At 47.3% G+C, this 23,936-nt stretch overlaps 1 protein-coding gene and 1 long non-coding RNA gene across 3 annotated transcripts in view; one reads left to right on the top strand and one right to left on the bottom strand.

Annotated features, from left to right (window-relative positions):
• Positions 1–22,075, bottom strand: part of RAD18 (RAD18 E3 ubiquitin protein ligase) — a 27,365-nt gene extending 5,290 nt beyond the window's left edge. Inside the window, exons 1-11 of one of the 2 annotated variants that reach the window (XM_014873955.2) lie at positions 21,874–22,075; positions 21,619–21,700; positions 19,600–19,661; positions 18,650–18,720; positions 14,832–15,142; positions 13,570–13,669; positions 11,168–11,352; positions 9,976–10,052; positions 9,293–9,353; positions 6,916–7,050; positions 3,789–3,945 (exon numbers count right to left, since the gene is read on the bottom strand). In XM_014873955.2, the coding sequence (XP_014729441.1) occupies positions 3,789–3,945; positions 6,916–7,050; positions 9,293–9,353; positions 9,976–10,052; positions 11,168–11,352; positions 13,570–13,669; positions 14,832–15,142; positions 18,650–18,720; positions 19,600–19,661; positions 21,619–21,700; positions 21,874–21,933 (1,301 nt within the window). In that variant the 5' untranslated portion in view covers positions 21,934–22,075. The remainder of the gene's footprint in view (positions 1–3,788; positions 3,946–6,915; positions 7,051–9,292; positions 9,354–9,975; positions 10,053–11,167; positions 11,353–13,569; positions 13,670–14,831; positions 15,143–18,649; positions 18,721–19,599; positions 19,662–21,618; positions 21,701–21,873) is intronic. The other variant, XM_014873963.2, reaches the window with a different exon arrangement.
• Positions 21,526–23,936, top strand: LOC148222452 (uncharacterized). Its single transcript, XR_015805948.1, has 3 exons — positions 21,526–21,720; positions 22,659–22,809; positions 23,773–23,936. It is a non-coding gene; the product is annotated as an uncharacterized LOC148222452 (long non-coding RNA).

The following is a 23,936-nucleotide window of genomic DNA, read 5'->3' as shown; positions in this document are numbered from 1 at the left end:
CTCCCTGCAGGAGAGTGGCACCAGGGGGATGTGGTGGCTCAGGCACCTCCCTGCCACAGCTCTCATCAAGGCTCAGAGATGTCCCCCAGGACACTGGCTGTATGTGGAGCTTCCAAGGCCACCAGCTGTCCCCAGGACTCTCAGCTCCCCAAAGCTCACAGCTCTGCCATTTGTTACAGCTCAGTGTGGGGAGAAAAGTATGAATCAACAGCATAGCAGCAAAGCCTCATCATCCTTTCACAATGAACCCATATCTGAGGCCAACATTCACAGATCATTCCTGTCTAACACTGATACACATCATCTCTGAGCCAAAGCTCTGCAAGATTTATTACGTAAAACAGTTCTGAAGAACTAAAAAAGGCAATTATTGCCCTGATCAACACATTTTCATACACTTCTCTCATCTGACAGCAATGGCCAGGGCACAGGACAACGCTGCCTTCAGGCTCAGGCTGCCCAGGAGGAGCTCACACCGATTTCCAAGCATTGCATCGTGCCAGCTGTGCCAAACCCTGCAGTAAGTGCTGCCAGCCAGGCCACTCCTGCTGCCACCTCCTCTTCTGCTCGTGAACAAAGCACAGCAATCCAAGGGTAAGTGACCTGCTAAATGCACAAATGACCCTGATCAATGGCTCCTGAACTCTCTGCCAAAAAGCCCCAAATATTGCAAATGAGGCCCCTCCTTGGGCATGAACCCCCCCAGTGACCCTGAGCCACTCTGGCTATTCCAGCAGCACAGGGATTTCTACAGGCACTGCACACAGCACTTCCCCACAGAATTCTGAGTTTCAGCATCTCAGACAAGGCCAATGTTGGGTCTGTCTGCTGTTCAAAGCTCACTCCAGTCATCAGGAACCAACACTTGTTTTGAACACAGTTATAAGAAAAAATAATTGGCTTTAAAAACCGCATAACTTCCCCATTATATAAAATACTTCTAATGGAATATTTCCTTTACATAGCTCATTAACTAGCTTATCGTTGTTCCTCCTAGTTTCTTTTCTAATTTTCCTATTGTTTAAGTAATTGTGTAAAATTTGGCTCCAGTTCCAGAAAGGCAAAGACCACCACAGCACTGTTCATATGGAGCACTGCAGTCCTGGGGCAGCCCCGTGCAACTGGGACTCCAGAGCTTTGAAAAATTCCCCTTCCAAAGGCATGGCTGTGCTTTGGGGCTTACCTGTAGCACACTTTGCTCTCTTGGTGGGATCATCAATCTCCCTGAGGCACAAGTGTGCTTGGGGCACTGCTACAACCTCCATGCCTGGCCTGCAGCAGGAGTTAAATTCTCATTTTCTCAGTTTTAGCATGGACCTTTAAATAATATCAGTTTATCAGAGATTAGTGTACAATGGATACATTTCTAATCTTGACCAACTACTCCCTTGGAAGTATTAACATGAGACTGAAAAGGGACAAACCTTAGGAAGGAGGAAACAGAAGAATCACTGATTTCTTTGCACCATCTTTTTGCAGAACAAACATTTCAATTCTGGCTTGCAGATTGTTCTATTTTATATGCTACTCAACATTCTCACTTTGTTTTAATTCATCAGAACCGCCCTCCATTTAGAAGTGCCCTCCTCACAGGAGCACAGCATGCAGATTTGGAATTCCAAATATATTTCCAGTTTTGACATTTCAATGTGAAAAACATTTACTCTTGGCAAAGGATACCCTCTGGTTATCAGAAGAACACAAGCCTCAGAAATCCATTACTTGATACAATACCACAATGCTACTGAAACCATCATTCTTGCTTGATTTATGCTGGATTTATTTCACTACAATTAACAAAATACCAGCCCCATGGTAACCACACGGTGATAAATTGTCTTTTTTTCATGCAGTTGGAATGACTACACCTGCTTGTTACAGCCCTGCCATGACCCAGGGCCCTCCTGGACACTGAGCCCTGAGCAAGAGCTGCAGTCCCAGACAGAGGGGACAGCCCAGAGCTGGTCCCTGGGCACTGCAGGACCCCACAGGACCCCAAACCAGGACCTGGCCCTGCACTGAGCCCAGCAGCCCTGGCAGCCCCTCCAGAGCAGTGAGCAGCAGCACAAAGGGCCCAAAGAGCACCTTGGAGCCTTTGCAGTGAGTGTTCCTCTACCTCAGCCCTGGGGGAGATTCCCTACAGCCTCCCTTTATTTCCCAGAAAGCACAGGAAAGCTCTCTGAGGGACACTGGTCACACAAGAGGGACCTTCCACCACCCCCAGGCACTCCAGCTGAGGCTGCAGTGCATTTCTGCTGCTGCTCTCCCGTCCCTGTGCAGCCCAAACCCTGCCCTTGGCTGCAGGGTGGGATGGCCCTGGGCCCCCCCAGCTGCCCCCGTGCAGGGCAGGCTCAGAGCAGAGGTCACCCAGCCCTGCAGGTCAGGGTGTCCCACTGGGGACTCTGCTCCAGCACCAGCCTGAGACACCCCAGCGTGACAGTGTGTGAGCTGAGAGTGACACAGAGCACCGGGGGGAGCAGGAAAGCAGCAGCAGATCAGCTCCCTGATCACAGGGAAGGAAGAGCTGCCCTCATCACTGACAGCCTGAGGCACCGAGATAAATCTCGGCCAGTGCTCAGCTCAAAGCTCGCTGCACATGGAACAGCAAATAAACTGATGTGCTGCTTTATCAACTTTACAGCACCAGCTCAGGCAGAAAGACACAGATAGCACAGAGGGGAAAGGCCACAGGAGGGGAAGGGTTTTATTGGTCTCTAAGGCAGGTCTGAAGTCAAACAGAAAGGCAGTGATGTTCAGAAAGGGCAACAAAGACCCTTCCTGTCTCCCCAAGTGCTCTGCCAGCCAGCAGATTGCTGTTTACTGACAAATATTTACTGTGTGCCCCCACTCATTCAAGTAAATGGAAACAGGCAAAGTTTGATCCTGTAAAACAAAGACATTTACTGTTTGATGCTCTTTAATGCCTGGAGCTCATCTCCCAGGCTTTCAGTGGCAGCTCAACATTTCCCTCTGGGAAAGGGAACCCTCATGATGACTTCTTTTAAAAGCTCTTTAACCCTCATGATGGCTTTTAAATCTCTTTAACCCTCATCATGGCTTTTAAAAGTTCTTTGTGAACCAAAATGGTTCCAATTAGGAAAATTGGTTTCTGTTAAAATATTTCTATTAGACTGGTCTGTTAATAATCAACAATGAAGCCAATCACTACTTTACTCTTAGCATTTGCAGAACAAGGAGGAAGAGGCAGGTACCAGGGGTCTAAGGGGTGGGAAATCAAGAAATGTCACTCCTAGCTCAGCTGGTGACCTTCAGCTACTTCCTCTGATTATGTTCCACTTCTAAAAACACAGGAAACCCTTTTATTCCTGGTAATGCAGACCTGAATTCTCCTCTCATTTCTGTTATCAAGATAGCAAGATTAGCTCTCTTGCTTCTATACACACAGCAAAACCCAATTATTCTGCTTTTGTCTTCAATGACTTTGTCACCTTTCCTCCAGAAACTGAGGCCACAGGTCCTTACAGCTGTACGACTTAAAAAGACTGGGGCCAAATCAATTTTGGGACCTCTCTGAATAAAAGTGCCAGCAGATGGGAAGGTGAAGCAGTGGAAGGGACTCACCAAACACAGTCCTGGCCCCCCAGACATCCCAGTCCCTGCTCCTGAACCAAAAGGAACATTTACACTACAATCCCTTACGAAGGCAATACAAACTATGAAGTGAATTCTCTGTGTGTTTGAGCTCCATTCCTGAAGCTCCTGAACCCCAGGAGCAGGCTGGGGAAGGAATCTGGTTTGCCCCAGGCAGAAGAGGCTCCCCCACCAACCTGCAGCTCGAGGCAGACGAGAAGGAGATCTCGGGAGAGGCTGATCTCTGATAATCCTTCAGGCAATCACTGTCACTTCTCTGGCCATCAGGAATTTCTGGCTGGAGTGTCTGGGCTTTTCCAGGGACAGCAGCTGTGTGATGCTCTTCCCCACGTTCTACCAAGAGCAAAGACAGAGATTAGAAAGAATGATAATTGAAAAATACTGTTGTTTAGGAGTCTGCAGCCTAGAGATAGATTTTTAAAGAAAAAATTAAGTTATAAACATTTAAATAGCAACATCTCATTCCCACATACTTGCTTTCCAAAACTTCGACAGTTTCAAAGGTTGAATTTCTTTTTATGTGTATTTAAAAAAAGAAATCAACCAGCAACTCCCTGAGAACCAGAAACGTTTCACTGTTGAGTTTCAAACGCAAGGAGAGAAATAAAGGGTGAGGATGGGTTACACATTTCACAAGATGAACTTTATTTCAGAAATTAGCAAGCACTTAATGAGTGCTGTTGGCTGCTTGTGCTGCCAATTCCCTTCAGACAGCTTGAGCTTTAAATTTAACAGATCCAGTTAACAGGCTTATTTTCAGCTGTGATTTACTTCCTTATGCACCTAAGACAAGGTCAATGCACTGACATTTCCATTTCAACAGGAAAAATAATTTCTAGACAACACAATAGACAAAAAATTGAAAACCATTCTGCTGGTTTTGTGTCAAGTGTTTTGTTCAAAGAGGAGATGAACAGTTCTCTGAAAAGACACCTTCTGCCCCTCCAAAGAGAAAAGAGATTTGGGTTAAAAGATCTGCTATGAGAATTGAGATTGCCCTTATGCCATACCCAAAGATATTTGCAAGTGAGTTACTTAACTCAGAAAGCACTCAGGACACAGAGCCCTCCCAGCCCAGGGCACTGATGGTGACAGGCACACACATTCCTGGCTCCATCTCAGGGCCAAGCCCCTCCAGAAATGGTTTGGGCAGAAATGGCCAGGCAGAACTTTAATTGGAGCCTTCACAATCTTGGAATTCAGCTCAGCTTGCCCTTTCTCTCCTGCAAACAGGCACAATTTAATATCAGGGGCATATTTCTGTCTGCTGAAAACAACCAGCAGATCCCAGTGAGTTGGTTGTCCAACTAATGAAACACAACTCTGAAATTAGCAGGGTAAAAATAGCAAAGGCCTGTGCAATAATGCAGCCCAGCACAGTTAATATTTATCAAATCAAATTATTTAGCACCAATACATATCAAATCCTTATGGAACTTTCCCCTAAGGCAAAGCATAGCCCCATGTTTAGAAGTTATAAAGACTTGGAAACAGATATTTTAAGCTTAAAGATGAAAAGCAAGATGATGTAAATCAGGAACAGATGATTAAAATGTCACCACACACAAAGTGAGGTTAAATTACATTAACCAATAGTACAGTAGAGGGTAATGGAAGAGATGGAGAGGGAAATTAAAATAAATGAACAAACCAACAAAACCCCAATCAAACCAAAGATCTGTTTTAATTGTGTACAATTCCATCACTTCCACGAGAACCCAAGGGAAGTGGGTGAGGAATGCAGACACAGGCTGGCTCTGCCAGCTGCTGCCATCAGGCCATTTCTGGATTCTTCCTTTGCCAGGCTGCAGCTCCCAGTGCAATCCTAAGGCAGGTGCTGCTAACAGGGAACCCTGGGGAAACAGGCTGCAGGCATCTGTTCCCTCCCCTGGAAATCATCTTTTTGCTTTTCCAGTTGTTTACAAACAGTCATCCCTGTGCAGATGTTGTGTGTAAAACTCCAAACTGAAATTCCAGGGATTTATTGGAAGCTCAGAGAACAAAGTGTAATGGAAATTGTGCAGGTCTGCCAGAACCAAACGAGGTGCTGCCACATTCTGAACAAGATGCAGGATGGTACATCTGACCCAAGTTATTTTCTACCTGATCACTCCTTTGGAACAACTCCATGGTTTTACTTCAGCCCTTACAGCCTGCAGGGCAGCACACACAGGAGACAGAAAGCCCAAAATCCTGAGCAGCCCAACCCTCCCTTGTGGAGCTGCAAATCAAGGCTGTGACCCCACTACCAATCACACATTGCCTCTGCTTCTGCTACAGGACAGCAACAGCTTAAAATCTTTTATCCTTGAGATTCCTTCACTTCTACCCTTCACACAGAACACATTATGCACTGCAGCATGGTCTGCAGGAAACAATAAGGATAAAATTCACACTATTATACTGTTTTCTTCATTTCTTTTTATTCTTCAGAGCTCTGCTGGAAGAGCCAGCACTGGAGAGAGGCACAGATGAACTGAGCTCAAGAGCACAGGATTTGGGGGAGCTGGGACAAATGTCACTGCCATGTTTCCTGTACAGACAACAGCACATCCCAGCTTGGCCAGGGGGACTCTGACCAACACTCAGTCTCTTAAACAGATTAGAAATCCTCGAGTTCTGTGAGGCTGAGGAATGCAGATGTTCCCTGCCCAAGCTGCCAGGAAGCACAGCCCAGAGGAGACCAAAGGGTCCTGCAGGCAGCACACCTGGGGCACAGCCAGGTGATGTCTGGTGCTGGGGAGGAAGGACAAGGGACAGGGGAGGAACTGCAGCCACGCATTCCCACTTCCCACTGTGCTCCATGAACACAAAACACAGCAAGTTAAAGAGGCAACATCCTGCATGAACAGCCTAAAACAAGCCCAAGGATTTTATTGCTTCAGTCTCAGGACAAAATTCCTGAATCCAATCCCCACAAATACTTCTGCAGTTCCCAACTACCAACCCCTCACAGTAAGAATGCAGCAAGGCACAAAGGCAGCACCCACCTTCACCCCCATTGCAGACTGGAACGTGGCCACCCCCAGCACCAGAACCTGGCACCTCTTTTCAGCCACCTGGAACGTGCCCCAGACACATCCACACACAACACAAACCAAACTAATGTTTATTGTGGGCCATGCTTATGTTCTACAACAAAATCAATAGTAGTAAACCCTTTATTGTCTGTTTGATCTTTCTGCTGGTTGGATATTTTTCCTCTAAGAGGTTCTAGAACAACAACAGATGAATGACCATTTCTTTGTGAATCCCACACTTCTTAGTGTGGTCCAAGAAGGGACAATACCAAATGTCACTGACCTGTGGCTGCTGGCAGCTCTTTGACAGAAACTTCCTCTTGGTTTTGAGCACTTTCTGCTTTCCTCTCACCCATCTTCTTCCACCGTTTATTTACTTGATCCACCAAGAACTTGAACTCACTTCTGTGTTTGTTTCCTGGAAAGTAACAGAGCATCACTGACCACCCCCACAGCACAAACACTGACAGGAGTGAACAGAAATGGACACACAAAACTGAATTAAAAGCATTTTTGTTTGTAAAACCAGCCTAGCACAGTGACATGTATCACATTCTATTAAAGATCCAATTCTGTGCTTTTATAGAGCTACCCCCAGCCCAGAGCAGTGGCACAGGGGACACTCCATGCTCTGTGCCATGCCCACTGCACTGCTGGGATTCAGATCCTTTAAGCAAGTTAATAATGCAAATACTCTGTGCACTTTCCATCACGTTTTAAGCACTCCCCTGGTGCTCAGCCAGAGCACTGGAACTGTTTGACCTCAACACTTCAGATGCTTTACTCAGAGGCTGGGAAACACCCAGTGTCCTCAGCAGGGCACTGTGGGTCACCCAGCCCTGGCCAGGCAGGGAGGGAAGCCAGCCAGGTGAGGGGCAGGCTCTGCTCCCTGGAACAGGGACAGCAGGAGAGGGAAGAGCCTCCAGCTCTGCCAGGGCAGCCTCAGGGTGGGCATCAAGAATTTCCTCTCAGAAAGGACTGGCCAGCATTGTGTCACCTCCCTGAGGAGCCCATTCCAGTGACTGACCACCCTTTCAGTGAAGAGATTCTTTGATGTATTCTATGAGAAAACCACACCAAGTTCTGCCCCACAGAAGGAAAGAGATTTGACACCAACTCCCTTTCCCTGAGTAGCTGAAAACACCACATAAGGCCAAAAATTCTGTTAATAAAAAGCAAGTTCTGTCCCAGATGTCGTGTCTTGAGTTGCTGCAATCTCACTGCAGAATTCCTTTGGTGCTTCAGTTTTTCCAGCATTACTATCTTTTGCTGTTCTGGCTCATGGCACAACTACAAAGCCTTTTGAGAAGAAATGTCCTGGCACACACGAGCACTGCTCAGCTCCACTGTAAACCAGAGTGGTGCTGAAACGACACCCCAAGCACATCCCAGCAAACTGCAGCAGGGTCAACCAGCCCCACACAGAAGGACAAATATTGAAAACACAAGATAAAGCAGACCCCCAAAGAACATGGCAAATTAAAAGATTTATAAGCAGAAAAGGCAACTGAATTTGTTTTTTTCACATATGTATTTCCTTTCCTGTAGGTGTTTTAACTCTTTAAATAGAAACCACGAAGAAAGCAGAGTGGGCTGAGGGTGCCCCCAGTCCTGAGGGGCAGAAGGAAATGACAGAAATGACAGTGGCTGTAATTGCCAGCCAGAGCTCCCAGCCAGCTCCATCCTTGGGTTCACCAAGCCTAAGTTTTAATTGCCATTTCATAAATAGCAAAAAGATGCCAACAGTGCAATGTGCAAATTGCCAAGAGCCTGGGAAAGTGCAAAGAAGCAGAAAAAAAAGCATTTTCTCCCAAACAGTTTGTCCTGCCTTTCCCCAAGGCTGTTCACACTCCCAGGGTGCTTTTGCATATGGAAAAGCAGAACAAAAGTACATTTGGGGGGTTTTACTCAGAATTTACACCAGAGTTCATTCATTCAGCAGGGAATTAGGGTCTGGGGTACAAATGCTGTCAAATAAAAGGGGAAAAAATGCTTCATTGTGTAATAAAGCTTTCTAAAGGCCATCTGTTGTACAGTGAAATAATGGCACTTGGTAAGAGTTCTTTAATCTCAAACTGTTCTTGAATTTTAACATAGAGTTATCATGCTCATGATTGCTTCCTTATGATTTTATGAGAAATAATTACCTGACACCAGTTACCACTTGCCTCTTTGGTCAGTATTTTTCATTAATTTTAAAACCATATCTTCCCATTAAAATACATTTCTATCTTCCCCTTTTTCCTATTTTTTCAAACTTTGCAACTTTCAGTTAATCTGCTTGAGACTACCAAGATCTCCAAGTGATTAGTTTTGTAGCCATGCCCATTTTGCAATCTCAACTCAATCAAATACCTGTCTTTAAAAATTAAGACAGTATTTAATATATTTTTGTTCTAGATGTGTACCATAGGCCAAGAAAATAAAACCAGGAGCAGGAAGGGCAGTCCTGGCCTGGGTGGGCTCAGCAAGGGCAGCTCTGCTGCAGAGGGTTCCACACATCCCACACCTGCTCTGCTGCTTTCATGTCCAGCAACCAAAAAAAACCAAAAAAACCCCAAAGTTCATAAATTGAGATGCCTTTGGAGGCAGTGTGTGCACTTTAGCTCAAAGGAAAAGAATTTAAAAGCAAAATGAGGTGACATTTGCATGTTACTTACGATATTCAGCATGGATCTCATCTATTTCTTCCTCTGTCTGATCCTTTGTGAAGGTCAAGCTCTACAGAAATCACACAAATGTTTTGAACATAAATAAAAAGATGGTAAAGCTGCAGGCTTTGGAATTTAAAACTGGAAGAAGCAACTGTTTGTTTTCCTCCCCCAGCTGTCAGTACCTGATCACATAAATCCACATTTCCAGAACAGAACATACCCACAGTTTCCTGCCCTGCTTCCACAGAGCCCCCAGCACATGTGGGCCACAAAAGATTTCCTAACACTGCAGCAAACAGGCTCCAAAAGTCACCCAAGGATCAAGTGTCATGGGAAAAGGAGCATGCTACTGCCCATACACAAGCATGGAATTTGCTAGCTAAATCCTAGAGAATTCTAGGAAGCAAAACATTCCCCACACTGCCATGGAGGGACAAAACCTTCCAGTATGGCCAAGGAGAACATTACTCAAGGATTTTTATTGCAGTCAAAAATTGCTCCAGCTTAAAGAGTCTGGGCATAAAGCTCAGCAGGGCACCCAGGACAAATGTGTGGTGTGACATCAGGCTCAGCCCAGGATGCTAAATGTGAACTCCACCATGCACAGTAAACAGCAGGCAGACACTCTCAGTGGCCACTGTGCAGTTCCTGCTGGCCACCCCCTGTGAGAGCCAGGATCAGTCACTCACATTTTCACCAGGTTTGTTACACTCCAGCTGAAGCCGAATCTTCTCATTCTTTTCCAGCTCTTTAACAACCTCTGCAACTGTTTGGAAATACAAGAAAGGGACTGCTGAGACAGGAGCTGGGCAATAAAAAGCTGAAAACCACCCTGAATTTCAAACACAAACAGCATCAGCCCTCTGAGAGGGAAAGCTCAGGCTCCAATCCCAGTGCTGTCCTTCCAAACCCAGCAAACCTCCCTCCTGCACCCAGCTGTGCTTGGGGCACACAGGCCATCGTTCAGACACACTTTCCACTTCATACTGCATCTTTCAATGCAAGGCACAGTAACTGCACCTACTGTTTATCTTACTTTATCCCCAAAACCACCTTCCAGGGCAACAGAACCATGTGCAGGCTCAAGGGCAAAGCCAACAGAGGAATTACAACCGACTTCAACAACTGGCAGACACATCCAAAGCCTATAAACAACTTAACTAGCATTTAACTAGAGCCACAGCTATGCAGAACCTTGCACAGTTTACTTTGACATTTACTTTTACAAATCTGTTTCTGCAATTCATCATCTCCACAGCACTGCCAGGCAGCTGTGGGCAGTTATTGAAACAAACACTTCACCACACACTGAAGCAGTCAGAACAAAATCTTATTAAGCTGTGAAAGAATAAAACCTGTTCCAAACTGGTTTAAGCACACTCCAGGAATTTGGCACCTGTGCTTCCTCAGCAGCTCAGCTATTTGTGTTACAGTGACTTCAGGCTCCCTGCTACCACCAAAATGCACGTCTGCATCTCAAGTGTGACTTTAATAATTCCCCCTTTGTGCACAGGTTCTGAACACAGCAAGAGCTGGGCATTATTTAGGGGAGAGCAGCAGGAGAGCACAGCACACAGCCCAGAACTCTCCCTTTGAACGAGGCAGGGACCTGGTGGCACCCCATGACAGCACTGCAGGATCATCCCAGCAGGTTCAACAAGTATTTTACACCGAGTGCAGGCTCACCCCACACCCAGCAGGTTAAAGAAATATTCTGCACTGATCTCTACTTAGACAAGATGAATTCTTCCAGCTCTCCCAACAGCCCAAGTGTCCCACGTACCCCGGGGGTAACAAACAGAAAGGACAATGGGATGGCAGTGATGGCAGGTGAGAAAGGACACTCTGAGATGGCAGTGACCTCCCTGCAGTCTCCCTCACCTGATTTGGGATTCAGGGAATCACACTGAGCGTTGTACATGTGCACAAACTCCTGGTGTCTCTTAATGAGCTGCTGGCGGCTCCCAGAGGTGGACAGGCCATGCTCCTTCAGCTTCTTCCTCAGATCCCGATCTGACAGCAGGTTATAAACCACTTTGGACATCAGCTTCCTTTTGTGAGCAGAACTGCCAGAGGAAAACAAAACAGACTTTATTTAATTAACACTCCTACGAAAATCACAGTATTTACAATTACTTAAGGGTACTTCGCCCACTCAGGGTAACGTAGACATGAAAGAAATTTGTATTTTCCACCCCAGTACTGACCATGGCTTACTTGAACCAGCTGGAGAAATATTAAAAGCATTAAAACATCAAGCCAAAACTTGAATTAGGAGATTTTTCAGCTTTCTGGTAACCTGTCTTTGAGAAAAATAGTCATGTACCTGAAGGCAGCAGTTCCCAGCTAACAGAAGTTTGGTGATACAGAGAGACATTGAAGATAAGTACCAGTGTTCTCAGAGGAACAACATCTAAAGCCAAAATTTACTGCTTTCCACTGCTTTCTGTCAGAAGGACTCAACATTCCTGGCACAGCTGAGGAAAACATCTTAATTACAGGAAACTGCCAGAGAAAATTCAAGTCCTAGTACAACTTTTGTCACCTAAAATTAGCAGAACATTTCCTCCTGTCAAATTAGCTCAGGCTTCCCTACACCTCCTGGTGAGATGCTCTCAAACGAGGAAAAACAAAGGGGCCAAAATCCATCTACAGCCTCAGTCACCCTCTGCAACTGCAGTAATTCACAGAGGAACAGCATTTAATTAGACATTTTTCTTTCTGCAGCAAAATAAAGCTCAGCTGCACTACTCTGGATTAGAGAGCAGTTAACAGCTTTCCACTGTGAAAATGAGAGATTTATTTGAAAACTATTCAGCACTTTGGACTTATCACATTGAAAATTTCAAGGTTAAAAAAAAAAGTCTCACACAAAAACTGTCAGTAATTCATTTACTCTCATCCAGCCCTGTAGCATGGCTGGTAAAAAAAAAAAAAAAAGATGGATTACCACAATACACTCTTCAGGGAAAGTTTTTTTTCAGATTATTTTGGGACATATGAAAAACGTCACTGAAGAATTAAATTAAATCTTCTGAAAGTCCTACAGAAGCTTGGTGTGTGTTCCAGCAGTGACCTGAAGAGTGCTGACAGCTCCCAACAGGTTTAAATCCCAGAGCTGCCTGGGTTTCCCCATGCTCGAGGAACACAGTGTTCTCTGGAAACATTTCCATGCTGTAATTACCCCTGAGCAGCTTTGGGGGGCTCAGTCAGGGCTCAGCTCAGCTCTGAGCACAGCCTGCTTTGAGCAGGAGCTGAGAAGCACCAGGGCTGGGCTGTGCCACACCAGGGCCACAGACTGGGCACTGCCAGGGCCAGCATCCCCCAGAACTGCCAGTGCCCAGGGGCAGGGGCTGCTGAGAGCCTGAGCAGCCCAGAGATGAAAAAAGCACAACTTCAAATCCTGCTGGGGACATGGGTGTGACACCAAGGCCAGATCTGGCTTATTTTTCCATTTATTAAGAACAGAAAGTATTAAACCATTCCAAATGGAAATGAAATGTAACATCAGATTTCAATATTCATTTACCATTTTTTCATCTTGAAAGTCCTTTAGCTTATGGATTGCACTCTGAGCATGACTGGGCAAAACAAGAGTTTTAACATAGAATTACTTCCTAATTAAAGGTTCTGGGGAACTGGAAAAACAAGCATTGAAGTACAAATCCTCCCAGTTCTTCAGTCTGATCAGTCAGAAATAACAGCCCCGATTTCTGCTGTAAGTAAAACAAACTGAAACTCCACTTGTGATGTGAATGTGGTGACCGTGACCAATGCTGGGGCAGGGGCACAGAGCCAAAGGAATGCATTCATCTTATGGAAATCGAGATCTTCAGGAAACTTCAACAGCCCCACAGAGAGCAGAGAAAGGTGCAATTTTTATTCTTTAACTTGACAGCTATTGAAGGAAATGTCTCTTGGCACACCTGAACCGAAGGAAGCAATTCATCCAGCAAATAAAAAATGGGAATCAGTGTTATCTGAAAGGAATTTTAATGCCAGGGAGCAGAGCAGTGGGAAGAGCAATGCACAGACTAAGCTCTGCTCGTGCTGAATTTTTAAAAGCATTGGCCACTGTTTTCTTGCCACTAAAAGCCAAAGAGTAACTGAGCTGGCAATCCACACACTTTCTCAAGGGGGGCCAATCCCCACAGTGATTTCAGAGTGCTCCACACAGCAGGGAAGCCAGGAAAACACAAAGCACTGCTAGAGCACCCCAACAACAGCCAGCTGTCAGTGAGAGGGCACAGCCCAGGCACTGGGAGCCCCAGAGCTGCCCTTACCTTCGCAGGCTGTCCTTCTTCTCCTCTCTGCTCAAACAGCTGTCCAGATGTTTGTTGATATATTGCTCTAGAACAGCAACCTCACAAACAGGACACTCCACTGAAAGCAAGGGACAAGGAATTTACTGGTGTGGATATTACAGCAAAGAGTGAGTGTTCTCCTCTGAGAAACAACAACTGGGACAGTAACAAAACACACTGGTCCTGAGCTGTTACTGTACTGGAACTTACACCTGGGCTCTCAAAACAGGAGCAAATAACACTAAACCCTTTCACTGCAGGGGATTCACAAATACTGCCTGACCAACTACTTCACATTTATCATTTCCATGTGATGCATGCTCAAAGATTCCAAAAGATCATAAAATGGGAAGCAGGTGAAAGTTTTAATTGCTCAAAAATAAACAAGCAGTAAAATTTCACGTCAGTTTTAAATCATCAACACAAGCAGGTCTGATGTGTAAAACCATGGCAGGTTTCCTGTGGCTCCTGTCCTGGCTGTGGTACCTCTTTAAGCAGGATTCATCCAGCTAATGAATACATATGAACTTCAGAGTTCCAGATGAATAAATCGTTCAACAAGAGAACAGCTAAATTGGAACTAATAGGAGCCAGGAGTGTATTCCTCCACGGTGTTTTGTTTTAATTTAGGCTTTCAGCTGGGTCAAAGGATGGCTGCCAGCATGTCAGAGGATTCTGCCATTTTATTGTGGTTGATTAGTATAAATGAATATTTTCATGGTTCAAAGTAAATTCACCCTAATTCTCTAGAATTACAGAAGAATAAAGCAGATGACTCTTCTGGAGAGTGTGTGAACAGAAACGTTAACAGAACTGCTGCCAGGCTCATTCTGAGTTCAAGTAACAAACACCTTAGAAAATAACCTGCATCTGGTTACTCAAGGATACAAGAGCAGAACAAATGCCAGTGCCTGTCTAGTCATGAGGGGGAAGGAGAAGAGAAATTACTTCATTTTCACTAAGACTGTTGCACAACTATTGTTATTTAGTGTTGTTACTCAAAGCAAAGGAATCTCTAAGTGCTGAGTTCCACCGAATTCCCTGGCAGCTTTCTGGTGTTTGGAGCAGAGCAGTCCCCCAGCAGCAGTGATGTGGAGGCAGCACGGGCCACTTAAAGGGGCAGGAGCTGAACGTGCCAGCACAGAGCAGAAAAAACACAGAAACAGGATGGGTGCCCCACACTGAGGGTGCAGCCACACTGGGGGACAGAGCAGGACACAAGCAGAAACCGAGCTCCTCACCTTTCTTGTCTCCTTTCAGCACAGATGTGGAAGGCTTCTCATGGATTTCCGTGCACCCAGGCATCTCCTGGGACCCCACTTTGCTCTCCTTCCCAGCAGCCTCGGCAGAAGTGCTGTGCAGCTCGTGGTGCTCCTCACTTCTGAAACTCTTCTGGCCGGCCCATGGCAGTCGTGCCGCGGTGGGGGTGCAGCCTGTGTCCTTCCTGGGGAAGCTGGGGGTCCCTGGCCCCTGTGCAGGCTCTGCCTCAGCACCAGGACACTGCCCAGGGGCTGCTGGGGCAGCGTCCAACACCAACTGCAGCAGCTGCTGCCTGGAAACATCCAGAACAAAACACTCAGCTAGCACACTGCAAGCTGCTAAGAACATCAAAGCCTGTTTGCCAACACACACTCTTTTTTTGGGTGTGAAAATACAGAAAATGCGAGGACTGAGGGCAGAAGAGGAGGGAGCAGTCCCACACTGGCTTCTGGGCTCATGAGCAGCTGGGTGATGACATCTCATGGTCCCACACCCCAGCCCCAGGGACAGCAGAGCCAGGGCACAGCAGACACTCCTGGCACAGCCCTGGGCTCCCCAACAGCCCTTTGTCACCTGCCACCCCCTCCCCCAAAACAGAGGGAATTACTCAAATTTCTCACTAATCACAGAAACTCTGACAGTGACTGGAGAGATTCAGGCAAGCATGACTGGACTGGAAGCTCATCCATCACTGAGCAAGCCCAGAGGAAGCAGGCAGTGATGGAGGGGTCCAGCCCGGGCAGCACCAGCCTGGAGCTCACCTGGGAGCTGATCCTACAGCAAACATCAGTTCAAAAACCTCTGCACATTGTGTACAGTCTCTGTGATATTATAACAATTTAACAGACTGCTGTGAGCTCTGAGCTGACAGAATTTTACCTGCCTGGCACAAAGCAGTAACTGCAGCACAGCTGCCAATGCTCAGGTCATGAGCAGAGTAGTGTCCTTGCCCCTGAAGGCTGAGATAAATCAGCCGGGTGTCAGCAGAGCACCACGACCCAAACCCTGAGATGGGGCAGGGCAGGGGCTTAAAAACCACCTTTAACTAAAGATGGATGGCTTCTTCACATCCTTCCCTCCAGCACCCTCCCTCTGCTTCAACAGCAGCACCAACAGCTCCCCACACCTTTTCCTTCACATCTGTAACACCCACAAAAAACAAGCGTCCTTATCAGGCTCCTGGCTCCCATTTTACAATTCCCATTTTCCATTTACTTCTCTCCTGCTGAAGCAGCAATGAAGCAGAGTTGTTGGGAATCTAGGGCTTCCACATAAATCAATTCCAAGGAAGAGCCAGAGGTGTGAATCTTCCTAGGAACAACTCACACAGAACAGTCCCAGCTGCACTAAAGGCAATGGATCTCCTTGAAATTCCTCCTGCATTCCTGCTGGAGGCTCAATCACTGTATCAGCAGTGACAGCACCTGCTCTCCCCAGCACCCACAATCGATGTGTTTATTCCTCTGACTCACTACCTGTCCTGATTAGGAAACAGAAACTTGACAGTAAAAACATTTTTCTTCCCTATGTATGAAGAACAGCAGAAATTCTTTTCAGCAAGGACTACTTTTCTACTTAGGCAAGTATAACTCTAATTTCTATTGCTAAGTTTTCTAACAAGGTGATGCAGAAACTGACACATTTTCTCAAAATAATCTCTTTAGCACAGGGCAATGAAATCAATTCTTTACACACCAAACTTGACATGTTATTTCTGAAGAGACTGACCTCACAGCAACTGCTAAGAGAACTCTGCATTAGGGACAGCTGCTGCAAACACTGCTCATCTTCCTCTCCTGGCCTGGCCAGAGCCACGAATTCTGCCCCAGAGCACAGACAGGTGAGGGAACAGAAACGTGCCCATGGCAATGCCCTGCAGCTCCTGGGCTGCCCTTCACCAGGGCTCTGCACACTCACACCCATGGAAGGCTGCTCAGAACTGCTCCTCTCCCTTTCCCACAAACAGCCTGGCCGTGAGGAAGCTCAGGACAGCTCCAGCCTCGCTGAGAGCCTCTGTGAACAGGGAGGGAGCTGCATTCCCACACATCCCCCTGCAAACACCCAGCACACTGTAAATGGGACCAGCTCACTCTGGCTGCAATGATTCCCACTCCCTGCAGGCGCTGACCTTGGAGCACAGCTTTCACTCTAAGTGCCACCAACATTACCATTTTCCTCCCCTCCAGGCCTGACTTAAGAAGTGGGTTTGCACTTTGTGAAATGCTGAGAAGATTTAAGGCCTCATTTTCATAAACATCGAACTACCCAAGGCTCAAAGTCAAGTTAGAACTCACTTGATCTTTGACACATGCTGAGCTCTTCAGCCCCTGGACTGTGGATTTGCTTTTGGGGACAGCCAAGAGGAAACACAGCAGATGGAGAAGGAGAGGGGAGACAGAAAATTTCCTGCACAAGAGCAGTGGTGCTCTGACTGAATGATCCTCAACTCACCAGCAGTGTCCCCTCAGCTCAGGGCAGCCCCAGGTGCCCAGCCTGGACCTCATGGGCCCTCCTGCACTCCCAGAGGAGTCAGTGCCACTGCAGCAGCCAGCAGGAGCCTTTCCCTGCACTGCTTCCCTCCACCCAGGCCACACTGGGCTCCACAGCCCTCCTCATCCAACTCCATGTGAGGAATTGATTGAGCTCCAAGTCACAAAGGGAAAGGTTATTGAACTACTCTCACTGGTAAGATTTATACTGATCCATTAAAGCAGTCAAAAAAAAAAAAATTAACATTTAAGATTCAATATCATAATGGATCCAAGTCAGCACTACTTGTTCCCTACAAAATTAGGCATGAACAAAAAAATAGTAATCCATTTATCACAAGGAAGGACCAGAATTCAAGCTGAAACAGTGGAACTGTAGGATTTATATTATTCAAATAAATCAATTAAATTTACTAGTGCTCATATAGAAGATTAGATCTATCTACATTCTATGATCTTCATCAGAGAAAAATTCTCTCATGAAACAAAGCCATCAACTGAACTATGCTTCTTGTCACTTACAGAGCCAAGTCTCACTGATTCCAGCTCCAAGTTAATCTCAGAGAAAAAGATGAAAGTGCATTTGTCTCCTGTAGAAACAGGAACACCCATAGAATTCCCAGAAAATCACTGAGTAGCTTCTCATCAAAAGAAAACAGACAGGTAATACAAGGAGCTTCGTGTATCTACTGTTGTGAGAATTTACCAAGTCATATTTATTTTGTTATTCCAGTCTTTTAAAGGGATGTGAAACTCAAAAATGTATTAAAAACAAACAGAAAAGTAGGTAAGAAATCGAGTTGAAAGCACAGCATGCCATTGCTCTCCTTACTCAAGAAAACTCCCGTTTTTAGTCTTTCAATACCTGCATTTTCCCTAGCCAGTGACTCCACCAAAGGAAGGCTCTTGCAAGGTGCCATTACCACGGGACAAATCCTTCTATTCCCAACCCCCCTGCACACACAGCAAGGAGCCTGGAGAAAACCTTCCCTACCATTATTGCCCCCAGAACCCTGACATGTCTGTTGACCCTACACACTGGCAGGGACTTGCAGTACCTTCCAGAGCAGCTAGCCAGGAGCAGACCCCAAACAAGGCTGGAAAAGCTGCACATCCCTGCAGGGGACAGCAGCCTGGGGCACAACACTGCAGGGCTTTTCCAACGTGCACACACCCATCTCTGCCAGTGCTTCTGTCACTCCACTGCTTTTCCTGCTCAGCTCTCTCTGCTCCTCTCAGGGCTGCTCACACACAGTCACACCTGCCCAGCTGCCAGACCAGACAGAGAAGCCAGAAAATTACAGAAATACCTTGCAGAATTAAAGCTCTTCACTAGATCATCTAAAAGCCGGTTGTTTCTCAGGTCAGATTCTGAGACTGCCTATTAAAAAAAACAAAGAAACAAAAACAACAAACCTAAACAAACAAACAAACATTCAAATGCAGTGCAAACAGCAAATGCCCAGAAAATGTTCAAGTGATCAATAACTTGCTCCTAGGCTCGATGCCTCAACTCCCCCACTAGAGTGCTGCAGGAATTAAGATTTTTAAAGGGTAAACACTTCTTCCCCAAAAATATCTCATATTAAAATAACTGCCTGAGAACTTCAGTCTGGATATTAAGGGTAATAGGTAAAAACAAAGCATAAAGCTAAAGCAACAAAGCAATAATTGTTTATTGCAGCAAAGGTCCAACAATTCTGAAAACCAAACCAAAGATCTTCTGAAGGTGGTGAGGACCTTAAGCAACAAAGCATGAAAACTGATTAAGGGAAACGTTTATCTTCTGATTAAGGAATGAAAATATGAATTATGAGATGCCTTTGTGCATTCAATTCATTCTTTTTAAACAATCTCTGATTTTTACTTCACTGCAGCTCTCTCTGTTCTTCTTTTTAACAAAGCTTTTATTATTTTTTTATTTTCATTTTGAGATTAAATGGGGCCACTCACACACAGAAAATTAAGCACTGACGTTTCAGCACTGCTGGTTTAAATGATGGAATATTTTAACAAATTCATGTGAAATGTTTTGTGGCAGATTGTACTCACAGCCCTGAGCCAAACCCAGGCCTGATGCTCCATCCCCTTGTGCCTGCACTGACAGAGCACCTCTGAAACACGAGAATTCCAGCTGCAAGAGCACCACACTCTGCCATGCAATCAGAACTGATTATTTGGCATAATCCAAAGGGAAAACCCCTGAGATTTGTCAAAAGATAAAAATAAACAGAGGGGGAAAATCCAGAAGCACACTTACCACACAGCACGTTGGACACTGCGTTTTGTAGGACAAAAACTTGCGGATGCAAAGGGAACAATCTGGAAAAAGGAAAAACATCATTTTCAGCATAATTCCAAATGCACTTCCACATCCTTGCTTGTGCAGTTCGTTATTGTACAACACATGCAAGCTATTCCACAATACACACATATTGAAAAGACAACATTTTTTACATGGAATTGAGATTATCATTGCTGCAAAAGAACCTGTATTTTATGCAAACATGTTTCAACATCGAATATCAGCTCCTCTTTCTAAAGCTGATGTTTGTTTCCTTTTGTTTCCCAGTGCAAAAACCCTTCCTCAGCCACCACCCCTCCAGCAGAGTTTGCACTGCTCACTCCCCCACCACGCTGGGTTTTGACATGACTAATGTTATCACTTTCATCTTCCTGCACAGCCCCAGACTAACTCAATCCCCCCGTTTTCCCAGGCTCTTCTGCCCCTTTCCAAAACAATACCAACTTGTTGTTGAAAGAGGCTAAAAAGGAGGGGAGACAGCCCTGAAATGCCGAGAGACAGCTTGATGCCATCCCATCATCACAGGATGCCTGCACAGACTGGGTGCTGAAACAAGCCATAAGCTTCACATTGTCACTGTCAACTTCGGCGTTTGTTACACTTTGTCAATTTATCCACCAGCTTTCACAGCCAATTAAGGATTTAAAAAGTCTCATCATTCTTCAGGAAACGACATTCCCTCACTAGACCATCATGGGTCAGTCTCAGCACTGAACACTCAGCAGCAGCTCCTGAAAGAGATCTATACTCCACAGCCCCTCTGGGAATACATCTGAAAAGCAGCAGAAGCATTAATTAATTAATCCCAGAATGGTTTGGGTTGGGAGGGACCTTAAGGCTCATTTCATCCCACCCCCTGCCAAGGGCAGGGACACCTCCCACTAGACCAAGCTGCTCCAAGCCCAATCCAACCTGGTCTAGTGCATCAATTAACACTTAAAACCACAAATCCATCTAAATGTTTAAAAATTACTACATATATAGTAAGGAGTGATACAGGGTGAGAAACCCATGAAGATAAGAAACCAACTTTAACAGTAGGAACAGGAATGAAGTGGCAGGTCCAGGCTGCCAGCATGTGACAGGGCAGCACCTTGCCATGGGCCAGGCCCTGTGAGCAAGGATTGCTCCTGGAGCCACTGCCCCAGGCAGGCTGCACCACCAGCACGGGCACAGAATTCCCACTTTTGTGGCTCCCCACACTGGTTCCAATGGTGACAGCTTTGCCAAGCTAAACTGAACTTCATTGCCAAACTACAATGTCCTCCTTCAGGGAAGGAAGTGCTGCAGTTTCTGAACCAAACAATTACAAGCATTTATTTTAACGTGAGAAAAGGCAAGGTACTTCCTCCCTAATCTGGCTTCAGCAAACTCCTTGGGGCCAGGCTGCAGCAGATATCGCCCAGGGCAGACAGAGCAGCACGGAAAATTTGAGCCCTTAGTGCCCTCCATATAGAGCTTTGTATTTGTACCACCCTCAAGATGTTAAGCAAAGATACTTAAATGAAGAATGCCAGATGCCACGTGTTTGTACTAGAGCAGGAACCACACAAGGGAAGGCTCTGGCTCCTTCCATCTTGCAAAGCTCCTCCCAGCTCCCATGGCAAAGAGAATCACAGAACGCTGCAATGGTTTGGGTGGGAAGGGACCTCACAGCCCATCCAGTGTCACCCCTGCCATGGGCAGGGACACCTTCCACTGTCCCAGGCTGCTCCAAACCCTGTCCAAACCTGGCCTTGGACACTTCCAAGGATGGAAGCTTCTTTGGACACTTTGTGCCAGGGCATCACCACCCTCCCAGGGAACAGTTTCTTCTGAATCTCTAATCTGCCAGCAGGAAGCCGTTCCCCCTTGTAAACAGTTTCTCTCCCCGTTTCCTGCAGGCTCCAGAAGCTGCACTGTTGGCAAGGCTGACCGATCCCGGCGGGCCCGGCCTTTGCTCTCGGCTCACACTCGAGTCCCCGCGGCACTCACAGCTGTGCGAGCACTGCGGGATGATCACGGCGATGCTGAAGTAGTCGAAGCAGATCCCGCAGCGCAGCAATTCATCCACGGCCTGCAAAGACAGAGAGCGGGGTGAGCGGGACGGGGAGGGAGCAGGGACAGGGGGCGAGCGGGGACAGGGGCCCGGCACCGGGCAGGGATCGCTGCGGCCGCTGCAGGGCCCGGAGCTGTGCGGAACCGCCCCGGGACCCCCGCCCGCCCTCCGCGCTCCGGCCCCGCACGCACCTTCAGCGGGGCCAGGCTGGGCGGCCACGGCGGCTCGAGCAGCGGCAGCGCCAGGGCCATGGCGGTGCGCTCCCACCCGGCCCGGTGCGCTCCCACCCGGCCCGGTACGGCCCCGCTGCGGCTGGACCCGGCCCCGGCGCGGCCCCGCTCAGAGCGCGGCGGGCCCGGATCCGCGCGCTCAGCGCCGCGCGCTTCCGCCCGCGCTTCCGGCAGCGTCCGGGAACGGGGATGGGGAGAGGGATGGGGACGGGCACGGCCGGGACAGCTCGGGGAGCGGGGACGGGGAACCGGGAATTGCCGGGACAGCTCACGGAGCGGGGACGGGGAACCGGGAATTGCCGGGACAGCTCGAGGAACGGGATGGGCAGCGGGGACGGCGAACCGAGAATTTCCGGGGAACGGGGATTGCCGGGGCAGCTCGGGGATGGCGAAGCGGGGTCCCGCTGCCCCTCATGCCGGGCCCGTCCGTCCCTCGTACGCTCCTGCCGTGGCTTTTCAGAGGGCGGAGTGGCGGCACAGCTGCAAAACTGCGCTCGTTTGTAACGAAGGCCAATTAAAGGCGTGCTCGGGCAGCTCCGAGCGCTGGGCATGGACATTGAGGATGAGTATGAAGGGGCAGAGCCCGGAGCAGAGCCCGGCCTTCCCCGGCCATCCCGCAGGGCTCAGCCGCTGCCAGCCAGGTGTCCTGGTCTGTGTGGTCCAGGTGCTCTCAGGCTGGAGCCCTCCAGCCGTGTGGGTGAGGTGTGCAGATGCGCTGAGCCCCGCCCTCTCGGCATTACCTGCAGTTACCTGCGCTCGGCCCAGGTGTGTGTCTGCCCTTGGCTCCTCCCGCGGCTCCGCTGGCTTCCCCTGGGAATGGGCAGCACCCACATCAGCAATGCCCGGCACGGCAGAGCCCGGGCTGAAAATACACAGCCTGATACACAGAAACGGCAGGTACTGAGTGATCAGAGCTGCTCTGGGGCACTGTGCATCTCTGAATTTATATATTTATATCGTTGAGTGGATATAATATATATAATTTCTATATTTGAGGGGATCTGATTGCTGGCTGCCCTTTGCCAAAAGTGCTGAAATTTACAGAATAGCGTCATTGCCACTAACGTGCTTGTTCTTTTCACCTCAAGGAGTCAATTTCTGCTTTCTCTGTGAGCTGTGACCCAACTAATGTATCAAACTCCTGCAATTTTCTGTTCTCTTCATTCCCTCGTGCACACAGCAGATCTTGGGTCACACATTCTGACAGGAGCTTATTGGGTGGGAATTAACTCACCCAGGAATGGGCACAGAGGGTTCATGGGTTCGTTTCTGCAGCAACCCGTTTATTTTTTTGTTTAAGTGGGCTGATGAAGAGCAAAGGGCAGTGAATGTACAGCCAAGCCATACACACAGCCTGCTGCTGAATAAAACACAGTTTAAACTATTTCCATGCTAAAAGCACCATATAAAAGAACCCTGGTGAGTTTGTTCTTTCACCTGAATCCTGCACGCTGCAGAAGCTGCAGAGCATCCCCTGCTCAGGTAGCGTGGCAGGATGGTCCCTTTAGCCCAGGTGTGTGAGCACTGCCCTGTTGGGATGCAGGGCTGTGCCATGTCCCAGCGTGCTGTCCCCAAAAGCTGTCCGTGCTCGGCTGGAGCCGGCCTGAGCCGTCCCAGGGGCCGTGCTGGGTGAGCACAGCTCTCCTCCCCTGCAGGAACCCTTCCTGCTGTGTTATTGGCACTCTGTGCCTCGGTGTAGCAACAATAAACTGCTTTCTCTTGCTGAACGACCACGTTACCACCGTTATTATACACAGAACGTATCTCCTCCTTCCAAGCCTCTGTAATACTCATTTAAATTAAAATATCAGGAGGTCCCAACTGCATTTTCATAAACTTGTTGCTCTTTTCTGTTCGCAGAAAAATGTATGGAAAAGCTTAGTAGGAGGTGGAGCAGCCTGACACAAAGCAAATCTCCAAAAGCTACTGATTTTCACTTGTGTTGTTAAGACAAAATATTTAAGTAGAGTTTTATATAATTCCCATCTGGTTGTGCACAACTTAATAAAGTAAAGAGCATTTGT

This window comes from Sturnus vulgaris, chromosome 11, assembly GCF_052056855.1.
Source record: "Sturnus vulgaris isolate bStuVul1 chromosome 11, bStuVul1.hap1, whole genome shotgun sequence".
Lineage (NCBI taxonomy): Eukaryota > Metazoa > Chordata > Aves > Passeriformes > Sturnidae > Sturnus > Sturnus vulgaris.
This window is presented reverse-complemented; position numbering and strand designations above follow the sequence as displayed.